At 46.0% G+C, this 17,554-nt stretch overlaps 1 protein-coding gene across 2 annotated transcripts in view; it reads left to right on the forward strand.

The window, feature by feature from the left end:
• cfap100 (cilia and flagella associated protein 100) overlaps positions 1–17,554 on the forward strand; it is a 48,172-nt gene that overhangs the window by 1,537 nt on the left and 29,081 nt on the right. For both annotated transcript variants that reach the window (XM_041191971.1, XM_041191970.1), the window contains exons 3-6: positions 1,382–1,447; positions 8,258–8,358; positions 11,344–11,536; positions 12,519–12,586. In XM_041191971.1, the coding sequence (XP_041047905.1) occupies positions 1,382–1,447; positions 8,258–8,358; positions 11,344–11,536; positions 12,519–12,586 (428 nt within the window). The remainder of the gene's footprint in view (positions 1–1,381; positions 1,448–8,257; positions 8,359–11,343; positions 11,537–12,518; positions 12,587–17,554) is intronic.

The raw sequence follows: 17,554 nt of genomic DNA on the forward strand, positions 1-17,554 counted from the left end.
CAGGTACAGCACGGGGTTAGATACAGAGTAAATCTCCCTCTACACTGTCCCCATCAAACACTCCCAGGACAGATACAGCACGGGGTTAGATACAGAGTAAAACTCCCTCTACACTGTCCCCATCAAACACTCCCAGGACAGGTACAGCACGGGGTTAGATACAGAGTAAAGCTCCCTCTACACTGTCCCCATCAAACACTCCCAGGACAGGTACAGCACGGGGTTAGATACAGAGTAAAGCTCCCTCTACACTGTCCCCATCAAACACTCCCAGGACAGGTACAGCACGGGGTTAGATACAGAGTAAAGCTTCCCTGCACACTGTCCCCATCAAACACTCCCAGGACAGGTACAGCATGGGGTTAGAAACAGAGTAAAGCTTCCTCTACACTGTCCCCATCAAACACTCCCAGGACAGGTACAGCACGGGGTTAGATACAGAGTAAAACTCCCTCTACACTGTCCCCATCAAACACTCCCAGGACAGGTACAGCACGGGGTTAGATACAGAGTAAAGCTCCCTCTACACTGTCCCCATCAAACACTCCCAGGACAGGTACAGCACGGGGTTAGATACAGAGTAAAGCTCCCTCTACACTGTCCCCATCAAACACTCCCAGGACAGGTACAGCACGGGGTTAGATAGCGAGTAAAGCTCCCTCTACACTGTCCCCATCAAACACTCCCAGGACAGGTACAGCACGGGGTTAAATACAGAGTAAAGCTCCCTCTACACTGTCCCCATCAAACACTCCCAGGACAGGTACAGCACGGGGTTAGATACAGAGTAAAGCCCCCTCTACACCGTCCCCATCAAACACTCCCAGGACAGGTACAGCACGGGGTTAGATACAGAGTAAAGCTCCCTCTACACTGTCCCCAACAAACACTCCCAGGACAGGTACAGCACGGGGTTAAATACAGAGTAAAGCTCCCTCTACACCATCCCTATCTAACACTCCCAGGACAGGTACAGCACGGGGTTAAATACAGAGTAAAGCTCCCTCTACACCATCCCTATCTAACACTGCCAGGACAGGTACAGCATGAGGTTAGATACAGAGTAAAGCTCCCTCTACACTGTCCCCATCAACCACTCCCAGGACAGGTACAACATGGGGTTTGATACAGAGTAAAGTTCCTTTTGCAATATCCAAAGTACCTTGGCTGTTAACTGAGACAAGCTCCCCACTCTGTGCTGAGTGGCAGTCGCCAACATGTGGTTTCTGCTAATTACCTGTGTGTTTGGACTGTGGCTGTGTAAAAGCATTTCATGTGGTTTTGTAAAAAAAATACAATATTTCCTTACATAGAGTGATGAACCTGACCTGTGTTTTCAGCATTTTCTTTCTCACGATCATTATCTTTGTTACTTATTCAGCGTCACAGGTTGGCTCTCAACATTCTGTGGAACAAACTGCTGAGCACGAGAAGTCTGTGGTTTCAGGTAAATATAAGCTCCCTGTTCTCTCTGATGGCAAGTGTCATGAAGATTTGTCCTTAATACCTTCGATTTTATCGGGAATGACAAATTTGCACTATTATGGGGAAAGAGCTCTTTTAGGGAGCTGGCATGGCATTGATGGACCAAATGACCTCCTGTGCTGTATCATTCTCTGTGAGTCATTTAATTACTAAGATTCTGCTTCAGTGTCGAAACTAGTCACAGGTGGGGAGGTGAGCACATGTGCCACATGCTAGTGAGATCAAGAATAGGAGAATAGATTAGACCAATGTGAGGCTGGAGGGGGGGTGGGATTTAGATTCCTGAGGTATCAAGACCAATTCTGGGGAAGGTGGGACCTGTACAAGCTGGACGGGTTGCACCCCAGCAGCACCGGGACCAATATCCTCGCAGGGGTATTCGCTAGTACTATGGGGGAGGGTTTAAACTAGAACGGCAGGGGAATGGGAATATGAGCGGGGAGGCACAAGACGGAGAAACAAAGATACAAATGAAAGACAGGAAAGTCGAAAGCAAAAGTGGAAGGCAGAGGAAACAAGGGCCAGCAGCAAATAGGGCCAAAGTAGAAATAAATGTTAAAAAGACAAGACTAAAGGCATTGTATCTGAATGCGTGGAGCATTCACAATAAGGTAGGTGAATTAACAGTGCAAATAGATGTAAACAGGTATGATATGTTTGCGATTACAGAGACATAGCTGCAGGTAACCAAGGCTGGGAACTGAATAGCCCAGGGTGCTCAATATTTAGGACAGACAGGCAAAAAAGAAAAGGAGGAGCTGGGGTGACATTGTTAGTTAAGGATGAAATCAATGCAATAGTGAGAGAGGATATTGGCTCAGAAAATCTAGATGTAGAGTCAATCTGGTTGGAGCTAAGAAGCAACAAGGGGCAGAAAACATTAGCAGGAGTTGTCTATAGGCCTCCAAACAGTAATGGTAGGGTAGGGGACAGTATTAAACAGGAAATTAGAGATTCATGTAACAAGGGTGCTACAGTAATCATGGGTGACTTTAATCTACATATAGACTGGGCAAATCAAATTAGCAATAATACTGTAGTGGATGAATTCCTGGAGTGTATACGAGATGGTTTTTTAGACCAGTATGTCAAGGAACCAACTAGGGAACAGGAGTGTCCTAGATTTGGTATTGTTCCAAGACAAGGGTTTAATTAATAATCTTGTTGTGCAGGGTCCTTGAGGGAAGAGTGACCATAACATGATGGAATTCTTCATTAGGTTGGAAAGTGAAGTAGTCCAATCCAAAACCAGGGTTCTAAATCTAAAGGGAAACTACGAAGGTATTAGGTGTGAGTTGGCTAAGATAGATTGGGGAACTTCATTAAAAGGCATGACAGTAGATAGGCAATGGCTAATATTTGAGGAACGAATGTCTGCATTGCAACAGTTATACATTCCTTTCTGGTGCAAAAACACAACAGGAAGAGCAGCCCAACCATAGCTAACAAAATAAATTAAGGATAGTATTAGATCCAAAGAGGAGTCATATAAGGTTGCTAGAAAAAGTAGCAAGCCTGAGAATGGGAGCAGTTTAGAATTCAGCAAAGGGGGACCAAGAGATTAATTAAGAGGGGAAAAATAGAATATGAGAGTAAACTTACAAGGAACATAAAAGCAGACTATAAAAGCTTCTACAAGTACTAAAAAGAAAAAGATCAGTGAAGACAAATGTAGGTCCCTTACAGTCTGAAATGGGATAATTTATAATAAAGAACAAGGAAATGGCAGAGCAATTAAACAACTACTTGAGGTCTGTCTTCACTGAAGAAGACATAAATAACTTCCCAGAAATACTAGGGAACCAAGGGCCGAGTGAGAAGGAGGAATTGAAGGAAATTAGCATTAGTAAAAAAATAGTGCTGGAGAAACTAATGGGCCTGAAAGTCGATAAATCCCCAGGGCCTGATAATCTACATCCTAGGATACTAAAGGAGCTGACCATGGAAATAGTGGATGCATTGGTTGTCATCTTCCAAAATTCTGTAGATTCTGGAACAGTCCTGGCAGATTGGAAGGTGGCAAATGTAACCCCACTATTTAAAAAAAGGAGGAAGGGAGAAAACAACGAATTACAGACCAATTAGCCTAACGTCAATAGTAGTGAAAGTACTGGAGCCTACAATAAAAGATCTGATAACAGGACACTTAGAAAATATCAACGGGATTAGACAGAAAATATCAATGGGATTAGACAAAGTCAACATGGATTTATAAAAAGAAGATCATGTTTGAATAACTTTCTGGAGGTCTTTGAGGACATCACTAATAGAATAGATAAGGGAGAAACGATAGATGTGGTGTATTTGGATTTTCAGAAAGTTTTTGATGAAGTCCCACAGAAGAGGTTAGTCAGCAAAATTGGGGGTAATATATTGGCATGGATTGAGAATTGGTTGGTGGATAGGAAACAGAGAGCAGGAATAAATGGGTCTCTTTTGGAATGGCAGGTGGTGACTAGTGAAGTACCACAGGGATCAATGGTTGGGCCCCAGCTATTCACAATATATATCAATGATTTGGATGAAGGAACCAAATGTAATATTTCCAAGTTTTCTGACGACACAAATCTAGGTGGGAATGTGAGCGGTGAGGAGAATGTAAAGAGGCTTCAAATTGATTTAGACAGGTTGAGTGAGTGGGCAAATACATGGCAGATGTAGTATCATGTGGATAAGTGTGAAATTATCCACTTTGGTAGGAAAAACAGAATGGCAGAGTATTATTTAAATGGTGATAGATTGGGGAATGTTGATGTACAAAGGGACCTGGGTGTCCTTGTACACCAGTCACTGAAAGCAAGCATGCAGGTGCAGCAAACAGTTAGGAAGGAAAATGGTATGTTGGCCTTCATTGCGAGAGGACTTGAGTATAGGAGCAAGGATGTCATGCTGCAGCTGTACAGGGCCACACCTGGAGTATCGCCTGCAGTTTTGGTCTCCTTACCTAAGATAGGATATACTTGCCATAGAGTGAGTGCAGCGAAGTTTTACCAGACTGATTCCTGGGATGGCAGGATTGTCATATGTGGAAAGATTGGGTCCACTAGACCTGTATTCATTGGAGTTTAGAAGAATGAGAGGGGATCTCATTAAAATGTATGAAGTTCTGACGGGGCTGGACAGACTGGGTGCAGGGATGATGTTTCCTCTGGCTGGGGGTGTCTAGAACAAGGGGTCACAGTTTCAGGATGTGGGGTAGGCCATTTAGGACTGAGATGAGGAGAAACCTCTTCACTCAGAGGGTGGTGAACCTGTGGAATTCTCTACCACAGAGGCTGTGGAGGCCAAGTCACTGAATATATTTAAGAAGGAAATAGATAGATTTCTAGACTCCAAAGGTGTCAAGGGATATGGGGAGAGAGTGGAAATATGACATTGTGATAGAGAATCAGCCATGATTATATTGAATGACGGAGCAGGCTCGAAGGGCCAAATGGTCCACCCCTCCTATTTTCTATGTCGGCAGAGCTGCATTCAATATATTATGATTTCAGAACAAAAACCATGGTTGAAATTTCTACTTTTCAGTATGTTTCTTTTGTTCTTTCATTGGATGTGGGTGTCACTGGTAATGTCAGTATTTGTAGCCCATCCCTAATTGCCCTTGAGAAGGTGATAATGAGCCACCTTCTTGAGCTACTGCAGTTTGTGTAATGTAGGTACACCCACAGTGCTGTTAGGAAGGGCATTCCAGGATTTTGACCCAGCATCAGTGAAGGAACGGTGATATATTTCCGTGTCAGGATGGTGTGTGATGTAGAGGAGAACTGGGACGTTGTGCTGTTCCCGTGCGTCTGCTCTCCTTGTCCTTCTAGGTGGTAGAAGTCACAGGTTTAGAAGGTGCTGTCGAAGAAGCCTTGGTGAGTTCCTGCAGTGTATCTTGTAGATGGTACACACACTGCTGCTACTGTGCGTCGGTGGTGGAGGGAGTGCCTGGGTGTCAGCCAAGCGGGCTGCTTTGTCCTGGATAGTGCTCAGTTACTTGAGTGTTGTTGGAGCTGCTCTTATCCAGGCAATTGGGGAGTATTCCATCACACTCCTGACTTGTGCCTTGTCAATGGTGGACAGGCTTTGGCGAGTCAGAAGGTGAGTTAATCACTGCAGAATTCCCAGCCTCTGACCTGCTCTTGTAGCCACAGTATTTATATGGCTAGTCCGGTTCAGTTTCTGGTCAATGGTAACCCCCAGGATGTTGATAGTGGGGGATTCAGTGACGGTAATGCCAATGAACATCAAGGGGCGATAGTTAGATTCTCTCTTGTTGGAGATGGTCATTGCCTGACACTCATGAGGCGTGAATGTTACATGTCACTTATCAGCCTAAGCCTTAATGTTACTATTGAGGAACAGAAAATTAGGCACTCCGTCATGATGATTTGGATTTTCTTCCAATACTTTGATTATGCTTTCAGTGCAAAGAGGCAGCTCAGTGTGAGGAAACTGAGGTGGAACCTAATGCTCACCTTGAGGCAAGTTTGGAGGTGGGGGGGGGCATTTAATCGGTCGGGACAGAGACACGTGGTGACCCTACTGCCCTCTTGCATCTGCCCCGAGTAAGCCCAGGGCAGCAAGACTCATGGACAGCTTTCTGGCCCTGTTGCCAATGGAAGCCCTTATGTGGGTAATTAAGGTTCACCAAAGGCCCTGGTCCTCTTGCTGCTTGTAACCACCCAGCAGTGGGTGGGGGACATGTCAAACAAAAAGCCTGATAAATATACCCTGCTGGGGGGTTGTCTGCTGGCTCCCTGGGGTCCCTCGGCCAAAAACGCTCAATGCCTGATCAAGAGACCCGGCATCAGGAGTGGGGAGACCCCACTGAAAGCCACCTCCGCCCGTGCTGCTGATCCACCTCCCTCTTCCCACCTTCTCATCCACCATCACTCACCTGTACCTGGGACCCACACTCATCCTGGGCCTCTGGCTAGTGTATTATTAGCTGCAGCCACTCCCTCGGCCCCCACCCCCAACACCCATCGCAAACTGGTGACGGGGGCAGCGGCGGCAATGAAGAGCTGCCAGCCTCTGATTGATGGGCGTCTCTGGGCAGGTGGGACCTCCGCCTCGGGGTTCCTGGATGCCAGGGAATCCTGCTGCTTCTGCCCAGTTGTGCGCCTGAGGTGAAGGGTGCGGTGGGCCTTCCCAGAGAGAGGCGACCTGGGCTCTCCAGTCAGCAGGCGAGACCCCTGTCGCCTACATTAATTTCTGCCCTTCGAACCCAAACTAACAAAAATTGGCAAATTCATTCAGGCATTGACTTTTTCTGAATGACCTAAGGGACAGAAAACCTTAGTGAGTGTTCCCCACCTGTTCTGCTGTATCATGTGACATGGTCACTGCTTCGCTGTTTTCCAAAACGTCATAATACTGAGTAACACTCCCTCTACACTGTCCCCATCAAACACTCCCAGGACAGGTTCAGCACGGGGTTAGATACAGAGTAAAACTCCCTCTACACTGTCCCCATCAAACACTCCCAGGACAGGTACAGCACGGGGTTAGATACCGAGTAAAGCTCCCTCTACACTGTCCCCATCAAACACTCCAGGGACAGGTACAGCACGGGGTTAGATACAGAGTAAAGCTCCCTCTACACTGTCCCCATCAAACACTCCCAGGACAGGTACAGCACGGGGTTAGATACAGAGTAAAGCTCCCTCTACACTGTCCCCATCAAACACTCCCAGGACAGGTACAGCACGGGGTTAGATACAGAGTAAAGCTCCCTCTACACTGTCCCCATCAAACACTCCCAGGGCAGGTACAGCACAGGGTTAGATACAGAGTAAAGTTCCCTCTACACTGTCCCCATCAAACACTCCCAGGACAGATACAGCACGGGGTTAGATACAGAGTAAAGCTCCCTCTACACTGTCCCCATCAAACACTCCCAGGACAGGTACAGCACGGGGTTAGATACAGAGTAAAGCTATCTCTACACTGTCCCCATCAAACACTCCCAGGACAGGTACAGCACGGGGTTAGATACAGAGTAAAGCTCCCTGTACACTGTCCACATCAAACACTCCCAGGACAGGTACAGCGCAGGGTTAGATACAGAATAATGCTCCCTCTACACTGTCCCATCAAAGACTCCTGTCACTTTAAGAGACAGGTTAAGCACTGTCTAACTTTCCAGCCCTGAACAAGCATCCTGACTGTACTTTTCCAGTTCCTGCAAAATGCCTGTTGAGGTCCCCTTGATCAAAACCCCCTGGGGTCTAAGGTAATTGTCTGATATAGCCTACTTCAACAGATAGAGCACATTCATCCAATCAATTGACAGCCTGACCGAGTGGCATCTGTTGTTTACCCCAGACCCCACAGTGGTGACATGACTGGGAAGAAGACATCAAAGGTTACATTCTTGAAATTCCCGGTGCAGTACTAAGGGAGTGCTGCACCGCCAGAGGTGCCATCTTTCATTTGAGACAGTGACCTGCAGCCCTGTCAGGTGGAAGTTACAGAAATCAAAGCCACTTTTTTTAAGAAGAGTAGGGTATTTTTCCCCGGTGTCCTGTCTAGTATTCACCTCTCAGTTATCATCATTGTTTGGTCATTATCAGATTGGTGTTTGAGGGGGAGGTAGCTGCTCTCGAACCTGCTGCTACAATTCCTACATTATAACAGGATTCACTTCACTCTGGTGCTAAAGCGCTTGGGACATCCTTCGGCTGGGATCTTTCTTTCGTGGCTACAGAAAAAGGGGTAGGTAAAAAAAGGAACATGAATAACGTTCCAACCAAAACAAAACAATTTTTATTCTTCTCTGCAGCATGTTCTATGATGCAGGATCATAGCGTAAACCCTTTCAAGATACCTCAAAATTGTGATATCTTTGTGCTTCGAGATATTGAGAGGGAGCGGAGGAAAAAGGTAACATTTTAATCTTTCCTGCAAGGCAGTTCTTGCTAAACAGTTTAGAAAACAATAAAATCTGGTATTGCTGGAGATATAACACAGATCAGTTAGCATTTCAACAGACAAGTGGAGGATTAGAATAAACATGTGGAAGTAGACCATTTGATCCATTGATTCTGTGCTGCCTCTTTATTAGATCAATCCAAATTTATCCCACTGTCCCCTCTCTCTCACCATAACCCTGTATCAATCCTCAAACAAATCACACTGCCCTGCTTTCTTCCCATAACCCTGTATCAATCCCAAACTAATCCCAGTGCCCCACTCTCTCCCCATATCCCTGTATCAATCCCAAACTAATCCCACTGCCCCGCTCTCTCCCTATAGCCCTGTATCAATCCCCAAACTAATCCCACTGCCCCACTCTCTCCCCATAGCCCTGTATCAGTCCCAAACTAATCCCACTGCCCCGCTCTCTCCCCATAGCCCTGTATTAATCCCAAACTAATCTCACTGCCCCGCTCTTTCCCCATAGCCCTGTATCAATCCCAAACTAATCTCACTGCCCCACTCTCTCCCCATAGCCCTGTATCAGTCCCAAACTAATCCCACTGCCCCGCTCTCTCCCTATAGCCCTGTATCAATCCCAAACTAACCTCACTGCCCCGCTCTTTCCCCATAGCCCCATATCAATCCTAAACTAATCCCACTGCCCTACTCTCTCCCCATAGCCCTGTATCAATCCCAAACTAATCTCACTGCCCCACTCTCTCCCCATAGCCCTGTATCAGTCCCAAACTAATCCCACTGCCCTGCTCTCTCCCTATAGCTCTGTATTAATCCCAAACTAACCTCACTGCCCCGCTCTTTCCCCATAGCCCTGTATCAGTCCCAAACTAATCCCACTGCCCCACTCTCTCTCCATAGCCCTGTATCAATCCCCAAACTAATCCCACTGCCCCGCTCTCTCCCTATAGCCCTGTATCAATCCCAAACTAACCTCACTGCCCCGCTCTTTCCCCATAGCCCCATATCAATCCTAAACTAATCCCACTGCCCTACTCTCTCCCCATAGCCCTGTATCAATCCCAAACTAATCTCACTGCCCCACTCTCTCCCCATAGCCCTGTATCAGTCCCAAACTAATCCCACTGCCCCGCTCTCTCCCCATAGCCCTGTATTAATCCCAAACTAATCTCACTGCCCCGCTCTTTCCCCATAGCCCCATATCAATCCTAAACTAATCCCACTGCCCTACTCTCTCCCCATAGCCCTGTATCAGTCCCAAACTAATCCCACTGCCCTGCTCTCTCCCTATAGCTCTGTATTAATCCCAAACTAACCTCACTGCCCCGCTCTTTCCCCATAGCCCTGTATCAGTCCCAAACTAATCCCACTGCCCCACTCTCTCCCCATAGCCCTGTATCAGTCCCAAACTAATCCCACTGCCCTGCTCTCTCCCTATAGCTCTGTATTAATCCCAAACTAATCCCACTGCCCTACTCTCTCTCCATAGCCCTGTATCAATCCCAAACTAATCCCACTGCCCCGCTCTCTCTCCCCCATAGCCCTGTATCAATCCATAACTAATCCCAGTGCCCCACTCTCTCTCCATAGCCCTGTATCAATCCCAAACTAATCCCACTGCCCCACTCTCTCCCCATAGCCCTGTATCAATCCCAAACTAATCCCACTGCCCCACTCTCTCCCCATAGCCCTGTATCAGTCCCAAACTAATCCCACTGCCCTGCTCTCTCCCTATAGCTCTGTATTAATCCCAAACTAATCGCACTGCCCTACTCTCTCTCCATAGCCCTGTATCAATCCCAAACTAATCCCACTGCCCCGCTCTCTCTCCCCCATAGCCCTGTATCAATCCATAACTAATCCCAGTGCCCCACTCTCTCTCCATAGCCCTGTATCAATCCCAAACTAATCCCACTGCCCCACTCTCTCCCCATAGCCCTGTATCAATCCCAAACTAATCCCACTGCCCCACTCTCTCCCCATAGCCCTGTATCAATCCCAAACTAACCTCACTGCCCTACTATCTCTCCATAGCCCTGTATCAATCCCAAACTAAACTCACTGCCCTGCTCTCTCTCCCCCATTGCCCTGTATCAATCCCAAACAAATCCCAGTGCCCCGCTCTCTCTCCCCCATAGCCCTGTATCAATCTGAAACTAATCCCACTGCCTCGCACTCTCCCCTTAGTCTTGTATCAATCCCAAATTGATTCCACTGCCCAGCTGTCTGCCAATACTATCATGGACAGATGCATCTGGGACAGGTAGATTGATAAGGGGGAGGTCATGTATGTTTTTTCTTCTTGCTGGTTCTGTTACCACCTGCGGCAGACCCAGTCTAGCAGCTATATCCTTTAGAACTCGGCCAGCTTGGTCAGGAGTAGTGCTACCGAGTCATTCTTGGTGATGGATATTGAAGTCCCCCACCCAGAGTACATTTGGCGCCTTTTCCACCCTCAGTGCTTCTTCCAAATGGTGTTCAACATGGAGGAGCACTGATTCATTAACTGAGGGAGGGTGGTAGGTGGTAGTCAGCAGGAGGTTTGACCTGATGCCATGAGACATCATGGAGTTTGGAGTCAAAATTGAAGGCCCCCAGGGCCACTCCCTTCCGACTGTGGAACTGCATCTGGTCAGTCTGTCCTCCCATCTTTAGCAGGGAAGGTGATGGAGAGATCTGGGACATTCTGGGTATGGGAGTAGAATGGGAAAGTGGAGTTGAGATAGAAGGTCAGCTAAGATCTTTTTGACTGGTCTACTCCTGGCCCAATTTCTTATGAGCTTGCGAATGTTCTCCGGTGTCTAATTGGATAACTCTACCAAAGAACTGGCATTCGCATGAGGGGTTGAATGGCCTGTGACATTTAATGATTCTATGAATTGGCTCATGCGGCCTACAAAAGTCATGAATTAAATAATTAATTACTCTTCCTCCCATCTTTCCATGCTCAAACATTTTGCTTCCGGTCTCCAGGAACAAAACGAACAAAAGAAACTCAAGATTCATGAGAAGGCCACATATGCAGCTCGCATTAATGCAAAATATGGCAGCCAACAAAAGGTGGTGGAAAAACCAGAGGTAGATGCTGAGGGAGAACATCAAGCCAACGTGAAAAAACTCTCTGCTCTCAAAAGTGACCCATCGTGGAAGGTCAAAGTCACAAGAGGTGCTGCCAATTCCTCCCAATTACATTAATTCTGTGCTTATAATTTTCAGGATCTGGTTCAAACACTCCCAGGACAGGTACAGTAGGGGGTTAGATACACAGTAAAGCTCCCTCTACACTGTCCCCAACAAACACTCCCAGGACAAGTACAGCACGGGGTTAGATACAGAGTAAAGCTCCCTCTACACTGTCCCCATCAAACACTCCCAGGACAGGTACAGCACAGGGTTAGATACAGAGTAAAGCTCCCTCTACACTGTCCCCATCAAACACTCCCAGGACAGGTACAGCACGGGGTTAGATACAGAGTAAAGCTCCCTCTACACCGTCCCCATCAAACACTTCCACGTGTTGGCAATCTTGAAGGATAGACTGGGGCAGGTTTTCAGAGTATATTTTGGTGAAGCAGAGAGAATGGGACAAAGAAACAATCTACTTGCGGAAACCAAGATTATGCAGCAATATAGAGCCAGTCATGGATTTGAAAACAATCTTAATAATGACTCGTGGCTGCTTGTGCAAGTTCCAAGAGGGATTGTGTTGCCTGGGGAATGTGACCCAGTGTTGGAGTCTGCCTTTTCAAAGGGAGAGCTCACATTTTGACTGCCCTTAAAACACCCTTCAGACAACCCAGAGTGGTCTATATCCAATGAATGTATGTTTACAGGACAGGGGGAAACAGCAGGGAGAGTGGGATTAATTGGTTGCTCTTCAGTAGAGCAGGCATAGGCATGATTGGCTGAATGGCCTCCTGTGCTGCGCTAGGGTCTGAAGTGTAGTTAATATATATTCAGGAGAGGCAGCTGGAGGTTTACAAAGAGCAGAACAGATGATGCAGTGAATTGAAGTGAAAGTGAGATGTAAATTGGCCTCTCTCTCTCTATGTCTCTCCCTCTGTCTCTCGCTCTGTTTTTCCACCCCTCTCTCTTTCTGTCTCTCTCTCTCTTGCTATAGATCAGTTTATAATTTTCTTTCATTACAGATCGTCATGTTGAGAAAGAAACCTTGAGTGATTATATCAACAAGAAAAGAGAGATGTTTATCCTGCAGGTAACTTTCTAGTTATTATAGAAATAATAATATTTATTTTACTTGAAGACTTCCTGCTCAGCCTCTGTTTTGCCTGTTTATAATTTTCCTTCTCTCACTCTTGACCCCTTGCCCTTGTCACCAGTTGTGACTATCTTCCATCTCTTGTTGTTGACATCTCTCTCTCCCTCTTTGTTGGCTCTTTAATTAATCATGGTTTGCTCTTGGTTCCTTGCAAACTACAACCATTCTTGTCCTACAGTATCTTCCCCTTCCAGGCATCTCCACTGCATTCAAATCAACACTCGTCATCCTCATAAAATGTTAAAGCACAGAAGGAGACCATTTGGCCCATCATGTCTGTGCCAGCTTCTTGAAAGCTATCCAGTTGGTTCCACTCCCCTTGCTCTTTCCTTGTAGCCTTACCATTTTTTTTCCGGTTCAAGTATTTATCCAAATTCCATTTTGAAAGTTATTATTGCTGAATTGATAATCTTAAACTGGTTGTTAGTGTAATTCTTAACACACTCAGGATTGTCCATAAAGTGTTGTCCAATCACTGATTCACATCGAATGTTAGACATCATGGGCCGGATCTTTAGGTCAGCTAGCCTTGGGGGTCAGGGGCCCACTCGCCGATACGTAAAATAACGCAGGATGAACCCCCGATGTCACCCTGAGTCAGCTGTGCGCCCACTGACCTGTCAATGGCCAACTGAGGCCATTTAAAAAGCCATTAACCTAATTAATGGACCTGTCCGTCCAACCTGGCGGGCTTCAGAAAAAGCACGAAACCTCATCCACGGGCGGGATGAGGTTTCATGAGGGTTTTAAAATTTTTAATAAAGGTTTGAGTTTAAATGGTGGACACGTCCCAACTCGTGTGACAGTGTCAGTGTCAGGGAAATTTTTCAAACATGTACGTTAAAAGTTTTCATTCTGAGCCGATCTCCCTGAGGCGGCACTTAGCCTCAGGGGGGATCAGTGTGCTCTGTCGCGCGTGTGTGCGAAAGAACGCACTGCCGACTGAGGGAATCCACTCCCCCTGCCCGCCCACACAGGCAGCACATAGCACTTCCTGGCGGATGTCAGGCTGGCGGGCCTTGATTGGCCCGTGCACGTAAATTGGCGGCGCGCCCCCAATCAATTGGGGGCACAGATTGGAGGCATCCCCGCCCGTGCCTGCTCCTGCACTCCTGCCCCCCCCCCCCCCCCCCCCCCCCCCCCCCCCCCCCCAACCTCCCCCTGCCCACAATGGGGGGAAAATTCTTCCCCATGTTCTGAGTTTTGAAAGCACAGGCCGGTTGAGTACGGTAAGCACTCTGCCTATTGCGGACAGCCAAAGCGAGGTGCTGTTTGATACAATCTATGAGTCGTTGGGTACATACGGTCAATGTACCAGCATCACATTGGCAGTGAAATTCAGATCCCAGCAGATGTTGATAATGGGCAAGTCCGAAAATTGGCTTGATGGATCCTGACTTTTTTTTTTAGAAACCGTGGAAGTTAGTTACTGAACAAATTCACGGAGTCTGCTGATGAACTTTTAACACAAAGAATAAAACGTTTATTAAACAAGAAAAAGTGAACGATGCGACATTAGGTTAAAAGACTGGAAAGATTTCAATACAAATATAAGTAAATAATTCAAGTCATACTATTCCTTCAGCCCAGTTATACCGTTACAGCTACATACAAAGAAAGATAACACAATTTACAATATCGATCTTACTCGCCAACATTCAGGGTCAGTACGCGGTGCATGTGAATTAACTGCTGAACAGCGTTGGACACACCAGCCCCAAACCAAGTGACAGATGCCACCAAAGCAGATTCCATGGATTTCTCAGCAAGACTCCCCGACACTCGTCAGTGTGTGAGCCAAACAAGCTCACTGAAACTTTGCCTTTCACACGAGGGCTTCCAAACTCCACATTCAAACTCGCCTGGAAATTCTCTCCCAAATGTCGCTCTCACTTGGACAGATTCGCCCCAAGGGTTTCAATCTCGCCTTCTGCGATTCTTTTCTCCTAGATCTCTCTAGATCCCTAGATACACTCAAGCTTCGCCTTCCAAGCAAAATTTCACATCTTTGACTGTGCCAGGGGGGACAGCACTGCTCCACAGGGTACCTCTGCCCATACGGCCTGCAGCTTGGAGTCACCAACCACTGGCTGCCCTCTTGGATCTTCAAGGCTTCTCTCAAACCCAATTTGCATCAAGTCTGCTCCCTGCAGCTCACTCTCTTTCTCTCTCATTCTTTTCTTTGAATTAATTCATGGGATGTGGGTGTCGCTGGCAAGGCCATCATTTATTGCCCATTGCCCTTGTTCAGAGGGCATTTAAGAGCCCACCACATTGTCTGTGGGTCAGACCAGGTAAAGATGGCAGATTTCCTAAAGGATATTAGTGAACCAGATTGGGTTTTACAACAATCGGCAATGCTTTCATGGTCATCATTAGACTTCAAATTCCACCATGAGCTGTGGCGGGATTCGAACCTGGGTCCCCAGGGCATTACTCTGGGTCCCTGGATAACTAGTCCAGCGACAATACCACTATGCCATCACCTCCCCAATTCGAAGTCTCGTGTTCTGCTCCTTTCTTTCAGATTTGTTTAACAGGATTTATTTCTGATCTCTCTGTCCTTGTCCTTTACTTAGGACTGTCTTCTGGGATCTGTTTCTGTCCCACTCCCTTGTTTGGGACCTTCTCCATGGTTTGGGACCTTCTCCCTGTCCCGCTCCCTGTGTCCTGCCACCTGGAAAAACTTCTCTGCAATGAATCTCCTCTTCAGATCACTTGAGATGCAGTTTCTACCTTTCCTTCTGCGCAGTTCCCAGGATAAAGCTGTGAAAGAAATAAACTGTGCATGTGTGCAGGGCCAGTTCCCGGCCTGAAGGTGTGAATGTGCAGCCTATTCCCGGCTGATGCATGTGCAGAAGTCCTGAGGCCTGCTTGGAAATATAGTTCCCAAAACTCAAACCCCTGATTATTTTCTCCCTTGAGTCAGAAGAACACTACAGTGAAGATTTCTTTACAATGGCTTTACACATTCTTTACAAGATCTTAACATCATAATCTTCTAACAAAAAGCTTATTTACATTGTATACAAATAAACCTATCCTTTTGTTCCACAACTACACATGCCGTATCATATAATTACAAAGATTAACCAAAACAAAAGTCAATACATACAACAAGTAGGATTAACAGAATCTAAACATCATAGAATTATCATAACTAAATACTTCTTTTCTTCTTCCTAGTCTTTAACTTGGCAAAGAATGTCTCATTTAAGTCAACAGACCCAACGTCATTCTTTTTGTTCGTTGTAGGGATAATTCCACCATCAAGTTAACTTTCCAGACTCAAGTGTAGCAAATTCTCATTTGGAGACAATAAGGTCAAATGGCATCATTATGCATTAACAAATCCTTTATCCTCTGATTAAAATCTCAACTAGCCCTTTCAAGGATGTTATTGAGATGCTTTTTATGCTCAGACAAATTTCATACTCCTGCTTGGTTTGATCTTCGAACATTTTAACATCTTGTGTTTTTTCATGGATCATTTCAAATGGGTCTTATTTAATTCTCTTCGAGCAACATCAACCATTTCCTCCCTCTGGAGTTTTATGGTTCGTTCCAATACTTCAATCTGTTTCATAATTCACAAGCCATATCATTCCACTCCTCTGCAGGTTTTAAATAGCCATTTGTGGACAGTCCCTTTGCCTGGATTCTGGCTGCTGTACCCTGTGTGTCAACACTGGCAAGCATTTGTAATTCAGTGTCTCTGGGCGTTGACCCTTCCATACCAAACATTTCATCTTTCATTTTCTCCAAATTCCAATGAGGTTCAAGAATCTCATTGCTCTTTTCATGACAAAGTCCTAACAGTTCATTAGTCCTTGTTTTTAATTCTGCGTTCAACTAACTGTTCTGATTCACAGTAATTCCTTTATTTGTTCAAGGCATTTTTCGCTTCATAGAGGCTTCTGATGCTTGAAGTTCATCAAGTTTTAACTGAAGATCTATCTTTGTTAAATTTGCTTCTACAAATTTATCATTTAGACATTTCAAGTCCTCAGTCAAGTGTTCTACTTCCTGTGACTGATGCTGAATTATTCTCACCAATTCTCATTTCTCATTAGCAAACTCATCCTTCACGTGTTGGTTCTCAGGCACTGATCAGGTTTTCCTTCAAAGAATAAAACATATATTAAACAAGAAAAGATGAACTATTTTACAATACTCCTTCACCCACAACTATACCTTTACGGATATATACAGATTCGTAAGTATAACACAAGTTAAAAAGGTTTCTAAAACTCTAATGCACACAGTAAGTACACAGTCCATGTAAACCTGTGGTCAGACACGCCACTCTCTGAAACCAAGTGACAGATGCAATGGATCTCTCATCATCTCCCCCCAGATGCTTGTTATACTGTGAACCAACTGGACTCGCTGAATTCCATATTTTACATGAAGGTTTCCAATCTCCACTCTCAAAGATCCCGCTTTGGAATCTTCTCCCAAGTGATGCTTTCTCTTGGACGCCTTTCACAAGGGTCCACCTCCAGGATTTTGAACTCTCCTTCCGACGTTTCTCTCCTCCTGGATCGCCACATACATTCAATTTGCCTTCCACATACTCTTTCTCAGATACTCAGCCGTGCCAACAGAACACACTGCTTCACATGCCTGTAGTAAGAGTTACAGACCTTCAGCTATCTCCTTGGATCTTCTGGCTTCTTGCAAGCCTATTTTGCTTTAAGTCTGCATCCTGCAGCTTTCTCCCTTTAAGCTTGGAGCCTGCCGCTCTGCTCCATACTTTTAACTTCACTTAACAGGACCTTTTCCAGATTCCTGTCCTTACCCTTCGACTAGAAGGTCTTGTTGGGACCTCCTTCTTCTGTTCTTTGGGGAACCTTGCTTCCTGCAGCTCCCTCCTGTCCAGCTTTTCCTAGCCAGTGTTCCCAA

This window comes from Carcharodon carcharias, chromosome 7 (assembly GCF_017639515.1).
Source record: "Carcharodon carcharias isolate sCarCar2 chromosome 7, sCarCar2.pri, whole genome shotgun sequence".
Classification (NCBI taxonomy): Eukaryota; Metazoa; Chordata; class Chondrichthyes; order Lamniformes; family Lamnidae; genus Carcharodon; species Carcharodon carcharias.